Here is a 13,078-nt window from a genome sequence, read left to right as displayed (position 1 = left end):
TTTCTAGACATTCTGCCTTTTTTCTTCATTCTGTGTTTGTTTCTGGACCTTATACACTTCCACCTGAACACTTTGACCCACATCTTGTAAATATTTGTCCTGTTTTTGCACTTCCTATCCCTCTGGAAGAATGTTTTTTCTCTTTCTGCTCCCTTTTCCCTTTCACAAATGCACAATAGTTCTCTTTCTGCACTTCCATCTCTTTGACCTGAAATTGTTCTCCATTCTGCACCTCGTTCTCATTCCATTCGTCCCCTATCAACTTTCATTTTGTCTCTTGTTTCCTTCCTTCCTGAACATTTAGACCATTTTTCAACACCTCCGTCTTTCTTTCACCTCATTATCCTCCTGCTGCCTTGGGTACCCATTTTGTACTTTCTTTTCCTTATCCTGCACATGCTGTTCTTTCTTTTCTGCTTCATTTTCTGCAGTTACCCTTTTTTGCACTTTGTTTCCTGCATTCTGCATCTCCTTCCCTTCAGTTCCCTGTTGCCTTTTCTTCCCTTTATTCTTTCCTTGTTTGCCTTTATGCACCTTTGTCTTTTAAGTTTTTGTTGCATTTTTCCTATTAAGCAACTTGTTAGTTTTCATGACAGTATTCTTTACAGTGTCCAATGTATTTATTTGTCAAAGCCACATCTTCCTTTGATTGGAGAACATTTTTCATGGTTTTGCTTGCATATCAATCACACTTTTATTTTATAATGACGGTTATGGACTGTGATATAGTGTTTAAGAAATGTGTACAGAAAAATCCAGTCTTCCAGCTCTGCAGGTCTTTACTTCACTCTGTTAAATCAAACATTTGCATCTCAGCAGCCAGGCTTGGTGGTTTTGAATCTTCCTCGTGTTTTGGAACAGCTTAGACCCATGTTTTTTTTTTTTTTTTTAGGGTGATCTTTTTTGTAGTTTAAAAAAAAGATTTTTTTAAATGCAGTTTAATAGAAAAAAGAAACTTAATACATACAACAGGGAAAAGGTCAGGTTAAAATCTCTACACAAACCATGACAGGAAACCTAAATATTCAAAAGGGCTAGCTGTTTCAACCCATGTATTGAATGATGGGTGAGTTTGGGTGTGACAGGGGTTGAAAGAATGGCATTTCCTGTGAGGCAGTCTTGAGTCCTTGCTTGTTGTTTTTTTTGGTGAACTTTTGCAAGGATTTGACTGATCTTTGTGGCTCATTTTGTATTTACCGTAGAAACCTCAATCAGTCAACCCATCAGGCTTTAGACTCATCTTTATTTTGACCCTCATTTCCGTTATCTAAACTCTTTTACAAACTCGTCAAACAATTCTTGAGGAATCGTCGTACTCCATGAAGGACACACTGGTTTTTCACTTCCTGTTTGATACTTTCTGTCTGTTCTCTTTGTCACTAAGAGTAGGGGTAACTTTTGTTCTTGAGCCAATGGTTTCCTTTTCTGTTGCTTTTCAAATCTACCACCAAGTCACAGTTTTTTGGACCTGTACCTTCAAAATTTGCCCTAAAGGGCTTGGTCATAGCAAGGACTTGGGATTTTTAATGTCGTCACGTGCCTCAGCCTCCAGATGGCACTGCAGGATAATGAGTACTTTGTTTTATACTGATTTAGAATGTGGGAATGCTCACTCTGCTTTCCTGACTTCTCCAGCTGGAGAAGAGTTGCTGCAGATCCCATAAACTTTGCTCTGTTGTATATACAGGGAGCTGAACTGCAGGATGACTTCTGGCTTCTGTGGGAGAAAGTTGGTCTTTTGCTGTGTATATCACACCTTTCAACGTCCTCTGCAGCAGAGGATAATGTTTGTCCTCCTGTTGGAACCTCAAGTTACAAAAATGCTATGGTTCCTTTAGAGGAACACCATTATCTCTGATCTATTGTCAAGTTTTCAAGTGTCTAGTTCTGAGACGCAAGTCTAGTCTGACAAATAAAATACATTAAAACGTTTTAGGTTGATTTGTAAGCAGAGTAAAAAGGCACAATTAACCTTCCCAATAAATAATGTAGGAAAGAAGATATCAAAATAACTCAAGACACCATGAGACGGTGTTAAAGAATTCTTATCTCTCAGTTAGTCTTGGCTACATATATATATATATATATTTCCTATATATATATATATATATATATATATATATATATATATATATATATATATATATATATATATATATATATATATAGGAAAAATAAGTGTTCATCTGAGACAAATTCTTTCCTATTGCACTCTTTGTATTTATGATCCTTTTGAGTTCATGTTTATTTCGAAGCCCATCTAGACAACTGTTGTTGTGATTTTGGGCTATACAAATAAATTAAATTGAATTGAATTGAATCCCAACAACAACAAAAAAAATCACAAGAGGACAACTAAACTATTTACTTATCAAAAATCTTTATCTTCTTTGTAATGTTTTATTATAAGAACATGTCTAAAGATAGGATATTTTCTACATTTTTTGTAAAGATGAGATTGTTGATAAAATGTGCCGTCTGTATTGTGAGGTGAGTTTTGAGATGACTCATAAAAAGAGGCAAAAGCTCAGGTGGAGTAAACCATGAAACATTTGAATAAACTCAGGAACCTCACTCTTTCAGGGTTACTTTAGTTTCATTGAATTTCTAAAAGAGAGCTCTCAACTATAGTATCTCTCCTTTACAGAAATTCTTTCCTTTGTTATATGACAGGTAGACATCTGGTCTATCTTTAAGTCTTAGGGTTTACCTCTGAATTTTCTTTGGAGTAACCCTTGTGCTATCCTAGGCACTTTAACATTGGGAGTTGGGTCATCTAGACCCACTAGACAGTGCTCTGAACCTTTTTTCTTCAATGATTTGTGATCTTCACTGAAGATAGAACAAGGTTGTTGTTTTTTTTCACAACTGTTTTTTTCCTCGGTTTTGCTGCTACAGACCTACAGATTTTGTGTTTTAGTCAGGCATTGGGCTTTCCTCAATCAGCTTTCTGTTATCCCTTTGTTTAATCATGATGACCCACAATTGTGACATAGTTGTATCTAGAAGTCAAAGGTTTTGTTCTTTTCTTTGGTAAACAAAAAAATCTGTACAAATCCCCAAAATATCCAGAGTCCCTGCAACTCTGGCAGGGCTCCAGGACCCCTGTGGTCAAATGTCAGACTTTTTCCATTTTTCGATGCTTAAGCTGGGAAAACATTTCAAATTACAATTGTACAGATTTATGATTTTATCACTGTTTTGATGTCACTAATGTTTCTCACAAAAGGCCCATTGAATTGAGTCTGTATCTAAAGAAAAAAGTTTTAAAAATTAGTTGACTTGAAGCCATTACAACAAGCTAGGAGCCATAAACTTGATTGGTTGTGATATACACATTTAAAAAGGCTGATCTTTTATTTATTTTTTCACTAGCAGAACAAATAAGTGACAGTAAAATATGAAACATTTATAACATCTTTGAAAAGATGCAACACATGAGAAGTTTTCAAAAGCATCACCAAGATGCATCATTTTTGCCACCAGAGTAGCAACTGATTGACCAATTTTTCAGAAATACTGTGGATACTACATTGGTACTAAATTTACATAGTACAGTTAAAAAAATCTTGTTAAATGAGTAACCTTAAATAACAAAACAGATGACAGGCATGGTATTCTGAGTGTTTGATGGACACAGATGCCCCATTAGATAACTAATGTTAGACATTCATTTCATTGATAAAAACATTTGTAGAACAGAGCTTTTTTGTGTCATCATCCACAGCTTGATGCTCCACATTTTGCTTCTGCTTCTTCTCATTTCATAGATGTTGTGTTGCTCCTTCTCCACCTTTCTCCTGGCCCATTGCACATGTGCATACTGTCTGTGGAGCACCCTTCCTTCAGCTTCCTGTCGGCTGTCTGTCGTTTTCGTCAACCATTTCCTCAGCTGTGCTCATAGCGGTAGATAACATTAGTCTTCCTATGGATAGACGGTCAAAGTTGTATGCAGCCAAGCCAGCATTTCCCACTGTTTTAAGAGCCGTGTCTGTCGCTTGTCCTGCATCTTCACCATACCTTGATTAAAAATTAGACATTTAGGAAAATGAGAGCAAAGGAAAATTAAAGACTAGAGACATAAAATGTTGGAGAACGACAAAGATCATATTGATATCTTGTGACTTGTATGTAATAAATCTCAATAAATATGTAAATTAAAGAAATAGCATAACAGAAATATTAATGAAGGTAATTAAATATATCTCAAGCTCCACTTCTAGTTACTACACATACAACTTTATACAGAACCATCTTTCATTGCTTTCTAAAATGAGCAAAGACATTTAGAAACAGACAACAAAAAGAATAAGAAGCCATAATCATAAATCAGCAAAAAAAAGCATGGCACATCAGAGACTTACTTGTATTCTACAGTTGCAACAGTCTCAGTTGCAACACTTTTGCAAACATCTTTTGCTCCTGTCTTCAAATTGGTCCAAACAGCAGAGAAACCTACAATAAAAAGCAATTTAAGGAAAAAAAATTCTTAGAAAAAAACTAAAAATGGTGTATATTGTCGAAATGCTTATGTCCCGATCTTCTGCACGTACCTTTTGCACTGTTGACCGCTACAAACTTAGCACCATCAGCATTGGAAGCACGGCCATCGCGGCTGTCCTTCATTGTCTTAGGTACAAGTTTGGCTCCGTGCTTTTGGACTTGTGGGGCCAACAATTTTCCTGCTTGTCCTGAGACTGCATTCATACCACCCACTATCAAAAAAACACACAGAAACACAACAAAAAACAAAAGGTCAGAGCCAAATCTCAATTGGTATATCACTTAAATGCAAAATTCAAACTTTTAGAAATTTTCACTCTCTTACCCAAGAAGCGACTGACTTCCAAAGCTCCACGGGAGGTTGTTTCAGCCGCATTGAGACCTTGGGTGATGTGGGGACTGACCTTTGTTGGAGTCTTTGCAGGTTCAATGTTGTCTCGGATCTTGGCTCCTTGTTTATGAATGGACGTGCTTGTGGACTTTGCCTTTTTTGCAAAACCCTTACTGAATTTTGTGGATCCTACAGAGAAATTTAATGTTCATCCAAGGAGTCTCCAACCTTTAACACTTGAAGAGCCATTTGGGTCAATTTCTCACAGACCACAGCCCAGTAAGAGCCCCTAAGTCTCACTTCACCCTTTAGAAATTTACCACACTGCTTTGTATTTATTTAGTATTCTAAGGGTAAGGAATAAATGTTGCAAAATTTATAAATGTTGCCAAATTTTCCCCATACCCCCATATTTTTCGGTATGTTATCTTTTATCTGTAAAATCACTGATGCTCATGATTATAGAACAGCACTTAGCTTACTGAAGAAAGTACAGCAATTCTTATGTCTCACCACAAGGGGGATATTTTCTATATGGAGCAGGCCAGAACAGCAGCGTCTACTGAGCCTGTTTAATGAGACACGGAGACAGAAGTTGACTGATTGCTGTTTGTGTTCCAGCTGCTCACTAAAGGCTAACTTAAAAACACACACAAACACATTTGTCCAGGTCATCTTTTCAAGTGTGCAACAGTATGATGATAAAAATATGGAACTATTGTTCATTTGTCATGAATAAAACAAAGATAGAATATCATTTTTTAACAAATATGAAATAGTTCTGAATTTTTAAAAAGAACTTTGAATGATTTCCTAGAATAAAAACACCACGTTAGTGTAATGTCCGCAGTTTAAAAAAAAACTCAGCCATTGATTTGTAAATCCGACTAATCAAATTTAATGCACTCAATTTTTTTTTAAATAGACAGACCACTTTTGTGTACCTTTGTATCAAATCGGGTTGTACTCTAAACAATTTAATGTGGCACATGGCACTCAAAAACCCACCAAAATGTTTCAATACGACTTTGGTAAACTACAAAGCCGCACTGCTTGATGGACTGTCGTTGCATTATGGCTGCCATAGTCAGACGCCTCATGGAGTGATCCATTCTATGTTTCAACTGTTTGTGAATGAGTTTAAAAATGTTTGACTCATGTTTTTGTTTTGTTCTGCTCAATTTGGCTTATGTTCAGAAACATATTTTACTTTTTAAAATGAAAAACCACTGAACTTTTCTTCAACCAGAGTGACACAATGCAGGGGTAAAAGAGCCACTCCAGAGCCTCACTTTGCAAAACCCTGGTTATGTCAGTATCACTTCCGAAAAACGTTTTTTTTACCCCTCTAGTGTAAATATGTGTAAGGCACTCTCACACACAGATCTTAGTTAAAGAAATATGCTGATGATCCAGTCTTTTTTCCCCAAACATCAAAGCAAATTTGTAATCAAAACAGGCAAAATCTGAGTTTGATTTTCTTTTTCTTCCTGTATTGTCTGCACAGAACTAAAAGATTCCCTAAATAACAGCTGTCATCAGCTTTCATACAGAAAGTAATGCCCCTGTCCTGAGGCTGGTGTTCTCATTTCCACTAAATCCATCTTGTTTCCGTGACTACAGAAACTTGTGTATGCTTGTGTACATGTTGTATCCATACAAATCTTTATTCCCTCTACCTCGACTTACCTGACAAAATTGCATTGCCCATCTTCTCGCTCCATTCGGGACGCAGTGGTTTTTCCTTAAGGTCCTCATTACAGGAGGGGAGGGAAACTTTTTCATTCAGGTTGATGCTTTCTTCTCCATGGTCGTCTGGGCTCTGTCAATGTTCAATAGTTAGTTAAATTATATGCAGTAAGATGGAAGATAGCACTAAGTTTCACTATCACTGTCAAGGAGGCCTTTTGTCAGAACCCGAATCTCAAGATTCCAACGTTTTCCTCTTTAAATTGCTTCAGGACATTACTGTAACAGTTTAAAGTGAAGAAAGGAACTCTGGGGCTCTGTTCCTTTGCTCTACATGCCATTTCTCAGAACAACTTCATTCTGCACATTCATTCTTTAGCTTAACCAGAAGACGCCCAATAATCCTGTTTGGTGAGAGGAGTGTAAACATGTCTCTATATGGTTTCACTGTAGGATGAGTTGTGGGTGTGTACATGTGTGTTTATTTTAAAAATACAGTTTTAAAAGCACAAAATAAGATGAATTGGGCCAATAAAGTATTGACATTGCCTCTAAAATCGATGCTGTTCTGCCTATTTTTAAAGTACTGTAAACAAAAGGATGTAAAACAAAAATGAATTCCTGAATACTAATTAAATAATAAATTAAATAAAATCTTTTTTTAAAATAAATGAATGTATGTCGAATTCAAAGATTAGTGGAAAACTGAATATATTGACTTTGTGGGACACGTTTCACTGAATCTGCTACTTTCTTTTAAGCATAAATGCACAAACATGTTCCATATTATTTTGTGTGAAACACGTAACTGCAGATACTGAAAGTTTAAAAATAGGAAGAGCTCTGTGCACTTGTGCAACTGGTGCATTCCAGGACTGCAGGTAACAATACAGAATGAGCAGCTCATAAAATAAAAAAATAAAAAACACTTCTGGCAAATAAAGAAAGTAATATATGTTTTTCTCTGGTTCCAAAAGGAATGAATGAAAGTAAGCTGCTTTGTTTAGACTGATTCGGAAATTTTATTAAAAAATGAAACGGTTTAAAACAGAATGCTTTCATAAAGTGAAGAATACTTTTATGCAATTCAGGTTTGTAAAAAAAAGTTTTTTGAACCTTATGAGGAAAGACTGACCTGGATCTTGAGGTTGGCCAGCTGTGACAGGAGCTCCTTGAATAACTCGTGCTCAGCAGCAGGCAGTTGAGAGGACAGCACAATACCTACAAAAGACTCTGGGATCTCTGAGTCAGGAAACATGAAGATCCCAGAGGTCGCCAGCAGCACCGGAGTGTCTTTTGTCAGTGGGTACAACAGGTCACACACCTGAGAAACACACAGAGATGAAAACGTTTTTTATGAAAAAATGAGTCAATTTGTTTTGCTTTTGGTTTTAAAGTTAAAAAATGCTTTATTATGTAAAATGCTGCACATGAATGGTGCGGTATAAATAAAGTTTGATTTGATTTTTATTGCAGTGGTTTTGTTTGGTCTGCCTTAGTAACATAGCGCTGCTTTAAGTAACACAGCGTGACACCTTTATTTAAGATGACTTATTTCACAAAATTGAGTAACATTTAGAGAGAGGTTACCCCAAATTTGAATTTTTCTTTCAAAATCTTTTTGAAAAATTCAAAAGACCTAATGATAAAACCAATTTAACTAATATTCAAACTGTAAAATTTAATTTTTACAGCATTTTTTTTTTGATAAAACCATATTTAATCACTATTATGACGGTTACAGTTTGCATGTTTTTAATCCAACAGAAAAGCAATCTGACAGTAGTTTTACTGTGAAAGTCATTCCCAAAAACATAGCCAAACAGTCTTCATCTTCATCAAACATGCATTTCCAAATACTCACATCTAACAAAACCAAAGGGTTTGTATCAGTGGAGTCTTGCTGCTGATTGCTGATGATGATGATGCGAAGGTATCCTGGAGAAGACGGAGAGCTGACCTGGCCTTTAGCATCCACAATGAAAAGCTGCACGCCTGAGGAAATGGAAAGCAGCACGTTTCCATTTTCCTCTTCTGCTGCTTCTCCTTTGGTCTGCTCTCCGGCCCCAGGAGCCTTTGCAGCAGGAACACAAGCCTGGCTGCAATGCCTGCTTTTAGGCACTGGTTCGAGTACTGTGGGCTGAACTGCAGGAGGACTCACAGCCTTAGTTCCAAAAACAGCTACAGGTGCAGGAGGTTTGTATGTATATTGTACAACAGGGTATGAATACGGAGGAGGACAAGCAGGAGGAGGATAGGGATAAGGAGGTGCTGCATTTGGAACTGGATAAGGATAAGGATGTGGATAAGGAGGTGCTGCATTTGGAACTGGCACCTGGATGTAGGTGGTAGTAGGGTAAGGTTGATACATGTTGCAGGAGTTCTGGTAAGGTTGACAGTTGGTATTAAACACTGGAACATTTTTTACCGGGGAACAATTCTGCATTCCTGTCATCATCTGGGGGGCAAAAGGGGCAGAAAATTGGTCGTTCACAGTGTTGATTACGCCTTTCAACCCTTCCTGCAGCAGCCTGGACATGGCTGCTACCTGACTTCAGATGGGATCTCAATGTGACTAAAAGGTTTGATATATTCCTCCTGGAGAACACCAGAACCTCAGGTCTTTTGTCAGGTTCTTCAGCATCTAACCACAATGGAGAGAAGACACACTTACTTGTGTTGGTCCAAAAAGTATATAAAGAAATGAAAAACATTTATCAATATTATAACGTAATGCATTTACAAATATGTTTACCAAAATACTATAACCCCTTCATGCCGTCCGGTGCAAATTTGTAACGTACTATTAAATCAGCCCTCTGCCTAATTTATCATCACCTTGAACGGAAAAAAACATTGAAGAATAACTTTTTTATGCAACCGGAAATAAAATGAAAAATTGGGCATGCTCCTAGGACCTGCTCTTTCTTGGCTCTTCTCTCTCTTCACAGATGAGAGCTGAGGGCCTCTTGTGTCGGACATATTTTACTTTAACAAGAGGGGTTATTAATCTTCAGACAAACCAAAGGTATGTCTGAATAAACCCCTTTTGTAATTGAGGCCAAACTTTATTAATTTCAATCATGTTTGAAAATCTTTGGTGTTGGACCGGACGGAAAAGGAAAGAGGGGAAGAAGAGAGAGGGACGTTAGAGAGAGGGGGTACATGTGTCGACATGTACACAAAACAGATAGTGTTCACACGCATTCTTAAGCCTTAAAACCAACTAGTGTGAAATATTTCAGTCATTCAATCATGCAAACTGTTAGTGCAAAGGTGAGCTAACACCTGTGCTCAGGTGAGTGTTTATGTTCTTCTAAAATGGATGGTGGAACGTGAAAAGAAGGAGGGAGAGTGCCCAACCATCCCCACCCCAAGACCCCCACCGCAGCAGCAGCGGCAGCCGGAATCCCCCCAACGCCACATGGGAACCGGCAGGGAACAACCGCCGCCCGGGCGTCCAAGCCCGCCACCCAGGCCAGGGCCAGCAGGACCGCCGCAAGGCCCCCGGAGCCAGAGAGCAGGGAGGCACGGAGGGAAAAAGAGCGCCGCCCCAGCCCAACCAGGAGAGCAGCCCCCCCGTCGCGCCGGGAGCGCCCAACGCAGGGCCCCACCGGAGAAGGACGCCCACAGCCCCGGACGAGCACCCCACCACCACCCAGGAGTTCCGGGCATCCCCCCGCCCCAACCCCAGGTACGAGCCAGGACCCCCCAAGGGAGACCCGCTCCTCACTCCAGGCAGCCATCCACCCGGCCCACGGTTGGTCCAGGTAGGAGCAAGGCAGGGGCCCGCCGCCCCCGCCCAGGAGGGGGAACCCCGGGGAAAAAAAAGAGGGCCCACAAGGGGTGTTGTAAATATGGCCCGACCAGGCTCGGCCACAGTTGGAAATTTGGCGGGGCCCAGCGCTCAGGAGCAGGGACTAGAACCCACCCCCCAGGGACACGAACACCCCCGGCTCAGATGTAATGTGAACCCCCCCACCGCGCGGAGAGAGCACCGCCGGGCCCAGGAAGCCGGCACCCCGGGGACACGGCCGCCGTTGCAAAGGGGCCCGTACCCCCCACCAGGGAAGAGGTAGGGGAACAAATGTGTGTGCGTGTATGTGTGTTTGAGAGGGTGTGTGTGTGCATGTGTGTGTGTTTATGTTGGGATGTATATATTGAGGGGGGAGGGGTCTGTGTACTAAGGGCGGTGCAGTTAAAATTGGCGGGTAGGGCACTAAGGGGACATCTCCTGATTACTCACAGTGACGTCCCCTCACCCTCCCCACCAAGGGGCCCTAAATGTCTAAGGTGCGGTTAAAATTGGCGGGTAGGGTGCTAGGAGGACATCTGCTGCTTGCTGGCAGTGATGTCCAAGCACCCCCCCTACCAAGGGCCCTAAATGTCTAAGGTGCAAATAAAACCGAAAGAGGGGGGGCCCGCTCCATACGGCAACCATAGGAGGGGGGCCACTGCCTAGTAACCCCCCCCCAAAGGCCCATCGCAGGCTAAGCCCCCCACCCCCTCACCCTAATATGAGGCTATATGAGGAAGGGGGTAAGTTGGGGACAGCTGGTAGACTGTCCCCCGGTGGTCAAACAGCTATCCCCCCCCCCCCCCCCTCCCCCAGCAAGGGGGCCAGGCCCACCCAGACCAGGGGCCCCACCCCTGAAGTGATTGCCCGGTGGGCGGTTTTCATCTCTCTGCTATACCGTGAGGGTGTTGGGGGTTCTGGCTGCCACTGGTTCTTCTGTGGAGGTCTTGGTGTGGGGATGACCGGACATGTCCCTCTTTTTTTTGTAATTCCAACATCCACCTCCAGCAGAACATGAACACTCACTCAAGCACAGATGTCAGCTCAACTTTGCAAAAATAGTTTGCAAAAATACATGTTTTACATGTGTTAGTCTGAATGCGTGTGGGAACAGTAGTTGTATAAAGTTCATGTTGACATGTTTGTAAGATTTTTGGAGCCAACAGGCATGTTTGTAACACTTGAGTGCATGTGTGGATAGGCCCCATCCTTTAGATTTTTACCCCTGACAGTAATGATTGCTTTGGAGATTTATTTAGGATTTATGATGCTTTATGGTTTTACCCCCCCCCCCCACTCTATACTTATCCTTCTACCCCCCCAACATCCTTTTCTCTTTTCTTCCCTCCTATTCTTTTCCGTCCAGTCCAAATGTAATCAATGTAAATACATTGTAGCCTAAATTACAAAAAAGGTTTATACAGGTAAACACCTCGTGTGTCATAAGATTCATAACTCCATGTTTTAACAGTAAAATATGTCCACTAAAAGAAGCCTTCAGCTCTTATCTGTTTGCTTAGCTGATGGACAGGGCAAGTTAAAAAAAAAGACATGAAGGGGTTAGGTGGGGTTAGCAGCAAAAACAGTTTTCAATTCAATTCAATTCAATTTTATTTGCATAGCCCAAATTCACAACAACAGTCGTCTCAATGGGCTTTCGTATAGGTAATTAAAAAGGTAAACATAAAATCAAAAGGATCATGAATACATAGAATTCAATAGGAAAATATTAAATTGAACTAACAAACTGACTAGGCCAAACTGGACATCCCTGCCCTTAGACCCCCCTTTGCGTTTTGAAACTTAGGCCTCTAATTCGTACAAATATATATATATATATATATATATATATATATATATATATATATATATATATATATATATATATATATATATATATATATATATATATATATATATATATATATATATATATATATATATATAAAGAGATAAATAAAAGAAATAAACTCGAACTTGCAGGTTAATTTGAAAAACAAGCAGAGACAGAGAGAGAAGCACAACTTACCTGTAAAGGTGATGAACCAGACAGAGAGATGAACACTGCACAAAAGGACAATTTAAAGAACTACATACGTCATTGGAGGGCATAGGAGAATCTTAATCTATTTTCTGATCTTGCAGAGTTCCCAGAAAATGCTCAAGGAATTTCATCAGACTTTTTCCTGTAGACGACAATTGTTATGTTTCCTGTTAGACAACTATTTACTTTACTCTTCATAGTTGTCTTGAAGCAGACTTAAGATGAGTTCAATAAAGTTCCTAGTGTCTGTATTGTTGATTGATTTCTAAACTTCTTTTATTTCAGACACAGCTGTGTTTTTTCGCATACCTGACGTCCGTCGAAACACGTCAAGTATATGAAAAAACACAACCATGTCTGATATAAAAAAAAAAACCTAAGAGATCAGACTCAAGATGAGTTTTAATGAGTTGTTTTGGAATTTCAATAGTCAACATGATTGTTTTTGTTGTTATCTTGAGATAAAACCATAATTTGTGTTCATAAACCCCATGTACTTTGCAAAAACAGGGCCTGTTGAAATGAGACGATAATTCTTAAAATTCGATTTTTTCTTTTCTTTAAATAAGTACAAAAAAATGTTAGTGGGGGACGAGAAATGTTTTTTCCAAGAATTTTAAGAAAACAAATGTTAATCGCTGAGGGGTTTTCGTAAACTAAGATTACCGATACTTTGTAATTAAAACAATTTCTTGATTAAATTATTTTACTTGCA

At 39.5% G+C, this 13,078-nt stretch overlaps 1 protein-coding gene across 2 annotated transcripts; it reads right to left on the bottom strand.

Moving 5' to 3' along the window:
* Positions 1-3,334: 3,334 nt before the first annotated feature.
* On the bottom strand, positions 3,335-12,486 carry LOC101169382 (spartin). Of its 2 annotated transcripts, none has more exons than XM_004076293.4 (8): positions 12,349-12,486; positions 8,388-9,167; positions 7,659-7,847; positions 6,524-6,656; positions 4,829-5,023; positions 4,554-4,715; positions 4,365-4,455; positions 3,335-4,020 (listed from the first exon to the last, which is right to left on the bottom strand). In XM_004076293.4, the coding sequence occupies exons 2-8, from the start codon at positions 9,060-9,062 to the stop codon at positions 3,846-3,848; spliced, it is 1,620 nt and encodes a 539-aa protein (XP_004076341.1). In that variant the 5' UTR covers positions 9,063-9,167; positions 12,349-12,486; the 3' UTR covers positions 3,335-3,845. The 2 variants fall into 2 exon arrangements, with proteins under 2 accessions (XP_004076341.1, XP_078786902.1); XM_078930776.1 differs by having other exon boundaries at positions 3,794-3,973.
* Positions 12,487-13,078: the final 592 nt, after the last annotated feature.

This window comes from Oryzias latipes, chromosome 14, assembly GCF_053564925.1.
Source record: "Oryzias latipes strain Hd-rR chromosome 14, Olatipes_Hd-rR_3.1".
Taxonomy (NCBI): Eukaryota; Metazoa; Chordata; class Actinopteri; order Beloniformes; family Adrianichthyidae; genus Oryzias; species Oryzias latipes.
Note: the sequence above shows the minus strand (reverse complement) of the source record. Positions and strands in the feature narration are given on the sequence as shown.

What these genes read in the sequence shown, in the direction of transcription:
- LOC101169382 (XM_004076293.4), bottom strand. Translation starts at nt 9,062, where the DNA reads ATGTCCAGGCTGCTGCAGGAAGGGTTGAAAGGCGTAATCAACACTGTG. An exon ending in TGGCCAACCTCAAGATCCAG is followed by an intron (nt 6,657 to 7,658) that starts GTCAGTCTTTCC and finishes GAACATTGACAG; the next exon opens with AGCCCAGACGACCATGGAGA. An exon ending in GTTGCAACTGTAGAATACAA is followed by an intron (nt 4,021 to 4,364) that starts GTAAGTCTCTGA and finishes TTTTTAATCAAG; the next exon opens with GTATGGTGAAGATGCAGGAC.